The sequence below is a fragment of the Pristis pectinata genome, chromosome 1 (genome assembly GCF_009764475.1).
Source record: "Pristis pectinata isolate sPriPec2 chromosome 1, sPriPec2.1.pri, whole genome shotgun sequence".
Taxonomy (NCBI): Eukaryota; Metazoa; Chordata; class Chondrichthyes; order Rhinopristiformes; family Pristidae; genus Pristis; species Pristis pectinata.
The window spans coordinates 77433076-77445349 of record NC_067405.1 but is presented as its reverse complement, the minus strand read 5'-3'; the positions used below and the strand labels follow the sequence as shown (position 1 = coordinate 77445349).

Sequence of the window (12274 nt, the reverse complement as noted above, 5' to 3'; positions counted from 1 at the left end):
CAAAGATACGTGGGTTGGTGGGTTAGTTGGTCACTGTTGGTAGGTTAATTGTCCAGGGGTTTGTTCTGCCAATGAAGTTAGGCCCAACTATAACCAAGCCCCCATTGATTCAGCTCTGTAGGGAGCTATTACCTCAATTGAAGAAAGGGATAATCTTAACTGCTGGACATTTTTTAACTAGGAGCAAAATTTTCTTGGACACTTGTGTTGTGATCTTAAAGCTCAGAGAGTATTATTTAGGTACAGCCTGAAATTGCTCATAAATTATCATCCTGACCTTATTTTTGTTTCAGATTCATGGTTGCAATTAACTGTTCCCCTTCCTATGTGATCAAGCAGAATACTGGGTGCTCACACAATCTCAACACTAGCTTTGATCTTTGACCTGTTATAACGGTTTCATTATTGTAAGAACATCACAGACAGCATGGTTCACAGTTTATTTAAGTCTGTTTATATTAAATTAAAAATATATTTTTGACAGATTCATGTAACAAAAACGAAGAAGTCTTCAAATTGTACAGCATAGATGATGGCTGATCTGTAGGTTGCTGCAATATAACCAGTTTTATAGCATCATTCTACTTAAACACTCAAATAAAAATTAGGAGGCAGGTTTGCACTGCTAATGAGCACAGAAAAGACAAAGGGCAGGAATGAACATTGCCATTTGAAAATAAAGAGCTTAAGAAGCTAAACTAGAGACTGAAGAGAATTATAGCTTCAAAGTTAGTTATTGGTTCTGTGAAGGTGAGTAATACAATTATTTGTTTTAAGCTGAGTTTCCAAAAGCTAATTAATCAGACACCAGACACAGAGCTAAGGCTTCCTATAGCTAAAGCCAAGCGCAAAAGTTAAAACACCACATTAACTAGTGCTGAACACATAATCATCAGCAGTTCTACAATCCTGTGAATTTAAAAAAAACGCCACAGTCCAAATACATATATATACAAAACAACCCTAAAGGGACAAGTATGCCTCAAATAAAACAATTCCACAAATTAAAAGCAAGAGTCTCCCTTATTTACAAATGCATCTAGCCATTTCTTAAACAATCTATAAAAAATACTATTCACATTTTCCATGTAATGCAGTGAATTCAGTATCAATATTTGCTCAGAGTTTCATTAGTCAACTCTTTATCCTGCAGCACAACAAAGGCCGAGGGAACAAATGGTGACTTCATCAAAAGAAAACACCACCTTTTTACGCAGGGTACCTATAGTGCTTTTTTTTACAATGCTGTGGCCATTCCAAAAATATATTTTGTCTTTGGAATTTTTCATTCAAACTACCTTGAGTTACTTGTATATACACCAGCGCCAATGCAGAAGGTGATCACCTCAAAGGACAAGTACTGCAGACCAGATTGGTGATTGTTAGTCACTTCATCCTGTTGGGAAATGCTTCATGGACTGAGAATTAATAGGTTAGGAGTTAGGGCAGGATTTACAGCAGACAGAATGGCTTTAAACCAAGTCTCTGTGCATTACAACAAACAGAACACACGATCAAAACTACAGCAAATTCTCTTGATTACAGCAGGATTATTTCTCCAGCAATTGCAGCGACCTAAGGTTAGTTATATAATGGATACATGTGCACAAAAGCAATCTGGTCACTTACAGTAATGTGGTCTCCATGTGGTTCATGGGGGACTTACCCAATCGTCTTCTTAGAAGGTTTGGACTGGATTGGAGCTTTGAGGAGAACATGAAAGTTGAGGTGGAGGGGGTGAGGGTGGTGGATGACAAAGAATTTTTGGATGGAAATGCTTGCCTTCAAAACTCCTTTGGCATGTTTACCACCCAACAGCCAGTCTCATTGATAAAGTGCCTCTATTATAACTCCAAGTGACCTTGATTGGAGACTGGTTTAAGGTTTTAATTATTATTTACCTGCAAGCCACACCGACCAATCCACCTTTGGGACTAAGCACCAGTCCCAACACCAAAGAGAGTTGTCATCCACAGACAATATTTAAACAGGAAGGCAAAGAGCCTGGAGACAGAAGAAACTGAATCAACAAGGGCCAACATGAGGCCATAGCTCCTGGTCTCCCCTTGTCCCAAAGGAAGAGGCAGGCCTGAACATCAATCAAGGGATAGTGAGAGTTTAAGCATTCAGAGTGTTAAAATATGGATGGGTATCTTAATAATAAATTTCCAGTGTATGCACTTTAAACAAAGAGATGTGTGCATTAAAATAAGAGAATTCACAAATTATTTAAACAGAACAGTTTTGTGGAATTGTCCATCCGGGACAGGCCCTCTTCTTGTTATTACCATTGGGGAGGAGGTACAGGAGCCTGAAGACCTACATTCAATGATTCAGAAACAGCTTCTTCCCCTCCACCATCAGATTTTTGAACTGTCCATAAACCTCTGAACACTACCTCATTATTCCTTTATTTTGCACTATTTATTTAATTTTGTAATTTATAGTAATTTTATGTCTTTGCACTGTACTGCTGCCTAAGTCATCTAACTCAGTGATAATAAATCTGATTATGAGCCATTGGTATTTAAAGTACATGTCACCCAATGCAACCATTAGACTACTGAGGAACCACCTAACAAAAAGTTAGGTAGTGGGACTCATCTATAGGAGTGAAAATCAAGCTCCAAGATAATCAAAATTCCATCGAGATTTAACGTGTTTGTAACAATTCTAAGCCTCTTAAAACAGTAACTGGATGCTGTAATGAAAGTCAGGATCTGGCAATCGCTCCGGGCTTAAAATTTATTTAGACAACTCCAATAATAAAACAACACTGTATTGAAAATCAAGTAACCTGTGGTAGAGAAATTTTGCACCTATTTCTGTGTGGCTTAGTTCCCACTGGGAAATGGTTTGGTGGGATTTTCATTCTCCGCAGGGCTTTCTTTTCTGGGATTAAAGTCCCCATCACTGATTCAGACAATTCTACAGAGAGACGTTGTTTGCACTGTCAGGCAGGGAAATGGACAGTCAACATTTTGGGTCAAGTCCCTTCATCTGGACCGAATGATAGAAGGGAGATGGACAGTATAAAAGGTGAGGGGAAGGGGTGGAGCTACAGCTGGCAGGCGACAGGTGGATCCAGGTGAGGAGGGGTGACAAGCAGCGCTGAAGACAAGTACTAAGGAAGGACACGTAGCTGTGGCAGCAAGTCTGGGTGAGGATGTCAACTTTTCTTGATGTTCATTTGGCTGGCTGAAGTCTCCATGATGTCAATAAACCAGTTGCTTCATTGAACAGGGAATAGGAAGGATTATTTTTGGTGCACTGGTCAACTTCCTGTCATTGCAATCACTCCTTCCATGGCCCTACAACTTCTGGACTATTCCAATGGTTGGTACTACTCTAACATCTCACCAGCAGTTCAAGAGGGGCACAGCAGAAGTTAATTATTTACTACAAAACATAAGGAGGCCATTCAGCCCATTAGATCCAGGGATCAATCCCATCAGTCCCATTCCCCCTCCTATTTCCCTGTGGCCCTGCAACTTATTCTGTAGTACATGCCCAGAAACTTCCCTTTGATTGTGGCTAATTTCTAGCAGCCAACTAACCTCCCTGCCCATCTTTGGGATGTGGGAGGAAACTGGAACACCCAGGGGAAACCCAGACAGTCAACAGAGAACGTGCAAACTCCACACTGACAGCACTGAAGGTCAGGATGGAACCCAGGTTTCTGGAGCTGTGAGAGGACAGAACTAACCCTGTCGCCACCAGGACTACAGACACATAACCTCCCTGCCACATCGTGGTGCAGTGGTTAATTGTGACCTCATAATCTACCTTGTCAAGGCCCTTGCACATTATTGTTTGCCTGCACTGCACTTTCTCTGTAACTGTAACACTTTATTCTGCATTCTGTTGTTGTTTTCCCTTGGACTACCTCAATGTACTGATGTGATGAAATAACCTGCATAGATGGCATGCAAAACGAAGTTTTTCACCGTACCTCAGTACATGTGACAATAATAAACCTATTTACCAACTTACCAGTTGGTGTTCTGGGCCAATGATCCAGAGACATAAGTTTGAAACCCACCATCACAGTTGGGGAATTTAAATTCCAGTACTTTAATCAATCTAGGATTAAAGTACTCTAGGTAAAACTACCCGCAAAACAACAGATTGTTGAAAACCCCCATCCAGTTCCCTCACGCAATCCAGAGCAGGGAATCTGCTGTCCCCAGCTTGTTTGATCTATATGTGACTCCAGACCCACCATTTAGTTAACCCTTAACTGCCTTCAGGATGGGCAATAAATGCTGTATTACTTGTGACATCCACAGCCTTGAATTAATATAAATGACTGGCTCATCCAGGCTGTGACAATAACCCCAAGACCATTGCCAACAGGGATGGTCTGAAGACATTTTACCCTTCCACAAATGGACAGAAGTCAGACAACTATCAAGATCCACACTTCACAAGTTTAACTTCCGGTTACAGCAGAGCAGCAGACTGACTGAGTGCCTGCAGCCAATCACACTGCTTGTCAACATTGCTATCATTTTGGATAGTATCCATTTTAAATATGAGCAGAAAGACCTTCTTTCTACAACAGTACAGGCTGCACCAGGCTTCCATGTAAAGACACGTCATCAGTTTCAATACACTGAATAAATTCTTGCAAAGGTTCTCTGTATTCCAGATGCACTCCATTAAAGTTGATGTGCAATCACCAGCAGTTGAAAGTAAACATATAGCTTCCTTTGCACAGATCATGATGAAAGGATATGCTTGGTACAATGCTTTCCTGGTGAAGTTGTCTGATGCTGGTTAATTACCTAAAGCCTTGTCCTAAGTTGTCTTATGAGAATCCGCCCCAGGTAAAATCCCCTGCCTACAGCATTCCAAGATATTGGGCTGCTTATTAATCTACGTACTGGTGCCATTCACAAACAAATGCTTCAGATTTTGAAGCCCCATTCTTGACTTCAGTACTTTTCAGGCTTCATGTCCCACTTGCTGAAGTCTTACAAGCTCTGAGATCTCTGCTTTCCTCCAATTCCGGCCTCTTTCATACCTCCACCATCAACCGCCCTTCCATTGGCAGCTGTGCCTTCAGAAGGCAAAGCTCTAAACTCTGGATCATGCCACATGAACCATCCCTCTCTCTCTTTCCTTGAGATGATTCTTTGACCCACCCCAACGAACATGCCTGTCCTCGTAATGAGTACATATCAACTGCTGTCTAAAAACCACTGCACACAACCACACAAATACTTTCAAAAGTCAATAACTTTAATGTTGCCCTGCTAACAGGAGTTTGAAATCTCCTGGGAGTTAGGGGCCACCTTAACCTCAAGTGGAGAACAAACAGCAGTTAGCTCTCATTATGAAAATATGACCCAAGGATCTTCACATAACCCCTTCCTCCTGTGAACCTGAATATTAACTGCAACCATTTACAGAAGAGGGACATACAAGAGACGACAGATGCTGGAATCAGGAACACAACCAATCTGCTGGAGAAATTCAGTGGGTTGAGTAGCATCTTTGGGGGTAAGGAATTGTCAACGTTTCGGTCTGAAAACTTCTTCAAAGTTGGCATCCTTTGATGCAGGGCCCTTTATCTTGATACAGGGTTTCGACATGAAGTTTCAACATTTCCTTTCTCCCTCAAAGATGCTGCTTGACCTGCTGTTCCTCCAGAGGATTGTTTGTTAACACAAGAGGAAGTTTTTAACCAGTTGTTTAATTCAGGCAGATGCAGACAGCTGACATGATTGGACTTGGACCTGCTTACATTGGGAAGGACACCGTCAGCTTTTCCAAGTCCTCCTGCCTGCCTGCTCGGGATCGATGTGTAGTGGATGGGTTGATCACCACCACATCTGTCACGCAAGTCACTTGTCCGTCCAGTTGTCTGGTTCTGATTGACAAGTACAATTAACGCCTATACAATATTGCTGACATTGAAAATGTAAGAAGGAAATTAATATTTTGCATTCTGATCACAGCTTATCACATCCCAAGGATCCTTCATGGTGACTCACAGTGGGATGAATCATATATGGTTATGGAGACCTCAATAGAATGATCTCTTGGCTAGACTTTCATCCAGGCATCAGAATGTTGAAAGCAGTGATTATCTGAAAGGCCAAGCTGCTCACATGAACAGTGCTCACAAACTCTTCTCTATACATCAATGACATTCCTCCCTGGAATTAAATGTGCCTCTCATAAACTGAATCTGAGTACCCAGAGTATAGTCAGGCTAAATGGTACATAAGCTAAGGTCAAGCTGTCAAAACATTTCCGAACTCCAGGCAGGATGACTGATTATTGATAGTTCCAGGAAATTTTCAATTCTTTGAGGTTGGAGCTCAAAGATCAGCGAAGTCAGATTGTACTTTGGTGAACAGACGCCGATGGAATTTTGATTGGGGTTGTTGGAGGGGAATGCCGTAGAGTCACACAGCACAGAAATGGGCCTTTCGGCCCAACTGGTCCATGCTGACCAAGATTCCCATCTAAACTAGTCCCATTCGCTGTGTTTGGCCCAGATCCCTCTAAATCTTTCCTATTCATGTACCTGTTCAAGTGTCCTTAAATGTTGTTAATGCATCTGCCTCAACCTCTGGCAGCTCATTCCATATACTGACCACCCACTGGGTGAAAAAGTGGCCCCTCAGGTTCCTATTAAATCTCTCCCCTCTCACCTTAAACCTGTGCCCTCTAGTTCTGGATTCCCCAACTCTGGGAAAAAAAACAATAGGCATTCACCCTATCTATGCCCCTCATAATTTTATACACCTCTATAAGATCACCCTTCATTCTCCTACGCTCCAATAAAGCCCCAACCTGCTCAGCCTCTCTCCATAACTCAGTCCCCCGAGATCCAGCTTCGGATACATTTAAAGATGCAGTGCACACCTCCTAGGCCCTGGCAGAAGCCCCAGCATGACCTCCTGTCAAGAGCTCTCAGGCTCTCTCTAACACCCAAGGATACCCCTCAGGTTCCTATTAAATCTCTCCCCTCTCAACTTGAACCTATGCTCTCTAGTTCTTGATTTCCCCAACCCTAGGAAATAGCACTCAAAATCGGAAGGTACACTGATCATGCTGCGCATCAGGTGCACATCAGGGTACTCACCACCCCCCCACCCCCCACCTCCACCAGGTTAATGCGGGAGGAATGCAAGGTTGCAGTAACATCTCTGTCTCTCCCATACAGAGGTTTCTCTGACCACTGAGATACCCAGGTGTGAAAGGCCTATCCCAAAGGACACCGCCAGGTTGAAACAGAAGATCGGTAGGACGGGTGACATGATTGTCCAAAGAGGGACTCTTTTTATTAGCTGTGATGGTAGAAAGACTTTGGTGCAAATAGGCAAGGCACAGAAGGTCAGCATGGACGTGGTGGGCCGAAGGACCTGTTTCTGTGACAAACCACTGTAGTGGGGTCCTGCAAAAGGAAGGCTGGACTGGAAGATGAAGCGGGGTCTGTGTCTCATACAAACACCCCAACAGGCTGGGTGCTGGGAAGACCGTCTCCCTGGTTGGGGTTGGGGGTGGGGGAGGGGGGGAGGGAGAAGGTTTACAGTCCCAGGACTGAGATGAGGAGAAATGACGAATTTGTGAAATTCTCTGCCACAGAGGGTTGTGGAGGCCAAGTCGCTGAGTATAAGTGAGAAAACTTGCAGCCACAAATGGGTAAAGGGGAGAGAAAAGGAATATGGTATTGGGATAGAGGATCATCGATGATCGTATTGAATGGCAGAGCAGGTATGAAGGGCTGAATGGCCTACTCCTACTGCTGTTTCCAATGTATCTGTGTTCCAACACACTGAGGGTGAGGAAAGGTGTTATTTGTGGTAAATGGGGCTTCTGAGGAAGCTGACAAGTGGCTTAAGAGGTGACATATTGGGTGGATGAGAATGGAGGTTACAGTAAGATCAGCTATCACTTTATGGAATGGGGTAGCAGGCTCAAGGGGCCAAGTGGTCTACTACTTTGTCTGTTTGTGTGTAAATAGAGAGCAAAGAAAGACTTGACACAATAGTTCCCTGTATTTTACTGGTGCACTTAATTAACGGTCACTTCTTTACACCACACAGGAGGCCATTTAACCCATTATGTCTGCACTAACTCTTTGAAAGTCCTATCCAATGAACCTCACTGCAATCAGCTCCCTTCCCATAAATCTGCAAAGTTTTCCAAACCTCAGAGACAGTCAGGGTTAGTATTCGACATCCCCAGGTCAGGTTATAATTGCAGAATCATCCAAAAATAATATTATTGCTGTCAGTTTCTCAATGACATGTTTCTATCACGTGCCTCTGTGCTTATGGTTGCATAAAAAAGATGCAACACATCCTTTTGTACTTATCCTCAATGCAGATTGCTGACAGTAATTTTATAGCTCATGATTTATACTGTGACAAGAAATGCCACTTAAAATGTGTGACAGAAAACTCATGGATTCATTTGCCCATGTTCGCATAATGTACAGCTTTCTCCAGGTCAGAACACGTTAGCGATCAATTCTGTGTCAATTAGTGCACATCGGGACATTAGCCTGGCTGTGGATTCATCCTAATGCAGGTGACATTTTCCCTGCTGCAGCCGTACACCTAATGATGTCACCGCGTGTGCAGTAGACGTTGTCACGGTTACCAAAATAAATTAATGCATAAAGGTGTAACTTTTTTTTATCAGACTCAAAAAGCAAGGACCAAACCCCACAGCAAATCAGCAAAGAGAAGTGAATTAAAGGGTTCCCAGTATGACATTGATGTTTAACTTCTAAATTTGGCCAGACTTATTTTTCATTACTATGAGTACCCTTCTTGACTACATCATTTCCATTTTATGTGCCTCAGTAGAAGATGCTACCATATCTGTTATCGTTCGAACCATACCTCACAGAAGCAAGGGCCATTCATAGTGTGGGATTTGACTGGGGCATTGGATTGAGATGGGGGCAGGTCACACACATGCTGGAGGTTGGTAGTCTCCTTGCTGTGGAATTTTCCACATCTCTATAACTGCCAATGGGAAAGATCTTTAAGGTTTGTCCACCTTCCCAACAGTCAGCACAACAGTGATGTGGCTACATATGGTTTGCCATGAGAATCCAACATTTAGCAATGCGTGAAATGCTGTGGCGCTAACTTTTAACTTCAGCCCAATTTTGTAAATTCATTCGGGAGGTCCTCACACTGTTAGAGGTCTTGTAGCTCATATTCAGAACGAGGTGTATACGCAAAGTCTTTCACCGTCAGAGGAGACACAGGAGGCTGCAGATGCTGGAATCTGGAGCAACACACAATCTGCTGGAGGAACTCAGCAGGTCGATCAGCATCTGTGAGTCCTGATGCAGGGTTTCGACTCAAAGTGTCGACAATTCCTTTCCTCCCACAGATGCTGTTCGAACCACTGAGTTACTTCAGCAGATTGTTTGTTGCTGTCTTTCACTGTCAGATGGGACTTACAGGATTGTTCAACACAGAGATGACTCCAGTTTTGAGTTTCTACCCTCACCATTTTGCTGTCTTTTTACCAGTTATACTTCATCAAATCTCACACAAGGTCACTGGCGTCCAAGGGCAAATCAGGCACAATACACTCAGCTGCCCTTATTGCTCACCATCCCTCGAAACAAACCCATCCAGTTACAGCAATCTCCTCAAGGAAGGGATTTTTCGAACTTTGAGTATCCCCGGCTTAACTCCTGGTGAAGGCTGCGATGCGTTTTAATGATTATGTTTCGATCAAAACATTCGACTTCAGGTTAAATAAGGCATCTAGGCCAAAGGACAAAAAATTGAATCTCAAAAGTTAGCATCAAAAAAAGGAAAAAGAGAATTCTTTGAAGTACTTAACTATGAATTGTTGATGGAATTGACTGACCTAGATTGTAAATAGACGTTGTGTTCCTTTCCATGTTCAACACTTCTGCAGCACAGCCTTTGGGAAAACTTGTAATGTAGTGTTTCCGGAGAGCAATGCTATACAGCCAAGCAGTAATCATTCATGTAATTTCCGATTAACCTTGTGGCTTTCCTAAAGAGCGAGCGGCTATCCTAACACTGCAGGGAAGGACACCTTGAGATACCAGCACTTTATCATTTCCAGATAGAGATATAAATGGGCTGATTAGCTGAGTTCGCTCACATTCCTTCACTGTCTTTCTGCAAAGATATATAGTGTAAGCCTGGGTGATGTTGAGGAACCTTGGAGGTGCAATTGCCTGAGTCAGCCAGTGTGTGTCAACTGTGCTCCAAACTGGCCTGGTTTGTCATCTGACTGAATGCAAGCACATTGCAGATTGGTCAGATTGGACCTCTGGCTAACACCTCTCTGACAGGATTCAGCCCGCCCCTAAACTCCAGTCCCACTGAGCAAAAAAAGACAATTAAATAGGTGTTGCTCTGGTGACCCCATTAATGCCTGAATGAACTCACGCCTTGTGTGCCAGTGAAAGTAAAGCAATGTTGGATGAGGCCTATTAAAAGCAGCATAATCATGACATTTACAATATCAACTTTAGTAACAAACACGATTGGCAGTGCTGATGTGTGCTTATCAAAGACAAAACGAACCCCTTCCATTAATTTTTCAATTACAAAACTGTTCTCTCAATCTATCATTAAGAATTAAGAACGGCTTACTTCCCAATGTTTCAAAAATTATCCGTTATTAACTATATTTAAGTACAAAAAAGAATTGAGAGGTCTGCTACATAATAAAGCCACCTTCAAAATGAAGCTTGCCATAGTGTTCAGTTAAATAGTTGGCATCTATAGGGGTGGTAAAGGGTCAATCAACAAGATGTGCTTGCTACAGGTCCACCAGCCCAGGTGAGGCCCATCCAGTTAATTCCTGCACCCAGACTTATTTTGGCAGGCTCATAGGATTTCACCTCATCTGCACCAAGGTCCACTGTTGGAAAAGTTCCCTATGCTGGGTGCCTGTTCCATAGACGTTTTATACCTGGATACCAGTTCAGAGGATCCAACATGTACCAGATATTGAGATGCTAGTGTGACCCAAAGAAAAAAGATTTGTACCTTAGTGTTACAGGACAGCTGGGTTTGTGGATCTTTGTTCTAATTAGAGGGCTACGTTTAATTGGACAAGCTTTCTTTGAGAATCAACCCTCAATGTTGCACCCCACACCCACCCTCTTCCCCATCCCCCATTGACAGCCTATTGCACTCTGTTCCTTAACCGTAACCTTGAAACTGTTTTGCCAAAGGTCCGTAGGAGAAGTCAATCCCAAAGATCTACATTTTTGGTACTTCCACAGCAATCCTTCATTTTTTTTCTGTTTGTAACCATATTGCTTTGTAACGGGTGCCAGTTAGAAAGATCGAATTGGATTAGGGCTGAATTCTAGCAATCCAACTCTCCTTCAGTTCAGACAAAGTTTGCCAGTACTTTGACCTCAGACATTGTCCTTCCAGTCATCATTGAGGATACCAGTTTGTGGTTTGATAAGGAGGTCCAGTGAAGCTGGAGTCTCAGGAGGTGTGAAGGTTACACCACCGTATTACGCTGTCCATACGAAGGCAGTACAGTCCCTGGCTTTAGTGAGAACTCTGAAAGATACTCGGGGTTCTCTGCTACGATGGGTTTGATGCGTCCATTCTGCTTGTAAAAAAACTTTGTGCCATACTCCTGCAGGTACTCGGGATTGTGCATGGTACCTTTGGACAGGTAACTGTGATTCCAGTAGTCAGGGTTATCAAAGGCCTTGTCAACATTTTCTGATATGGCAATCTTGTCCTGTAGGTACTCTGGGTTCTCAACCACATTGACAAATGTGTTGAGATAGAGGGGTTCATTCACGTACTCATCCTCCGTGGTCTGTGGTCCCTCTGGGACGTTGTGGTACTCTGGGTTATCCAGGGCATGGACGTCACCATTTTTCCGAAGAGTCACGAATGGGTTCTCCTCCACTTGGTTCAAGAACTCTGTGAAGTGATCAATGAAACCGTTACACCTTTGCAACAGAGGAAAAGAAAGACTCACAGTCCCTTAACACCTTTCAAATCCCAAAGGGCCAATGAGTTGTGTGGATGAGTGTAGCTCCAACAACTCTCTCAAGGCTCATCACCATCCAGGACAAAGCAGCTCGCTTGAGTGACACCCCATTCACCGCCCGAAGCAGCAAGAACCATCTACATGAGTTGCCAGAAATAGTGGTTAAGGTGGCCACGTTATCTATTTAGGTACATGGATAGGAGAGGTTTAGAGGCCAAATGCAGGGAGATGGGACTAGCTCGCTGGGCCACACAGTTGGCATGGATCAGTTGGGCCGAAG

The 12274-nt window shown here is 43.1% G+C and overlaps 1 protein-coding gene across 7 annotated transcripts in view; it reads right to left on the bottom strand.

Moving 5' to 3' along the window:
- Window positions 1-443: 443 nt before the first annotated feature.
- LOC127573531 (receptor tyrosine-protein kinase erbB-4-like) overlaps window positions 444-12274 on the bottom strand; it is an 843473-nt gene continuing 831642 nt past the window's right edge. For all 7 annotated transcript variants that reach the window (XM_052021850.1, XM_052021859.1, XM_052021885.1 and 4 more), the window contains one exon: window positions 444-11924. In XM_052021850.1, coding sequence (XP_051877810.1) covers window positions 11488-11924 — 437 coding nt within the window. In that variant the 3' untranslated portion in view covers window positions 444-11487. The remainder of the gene's footprint in view (window positions 11925-12274) is intronic.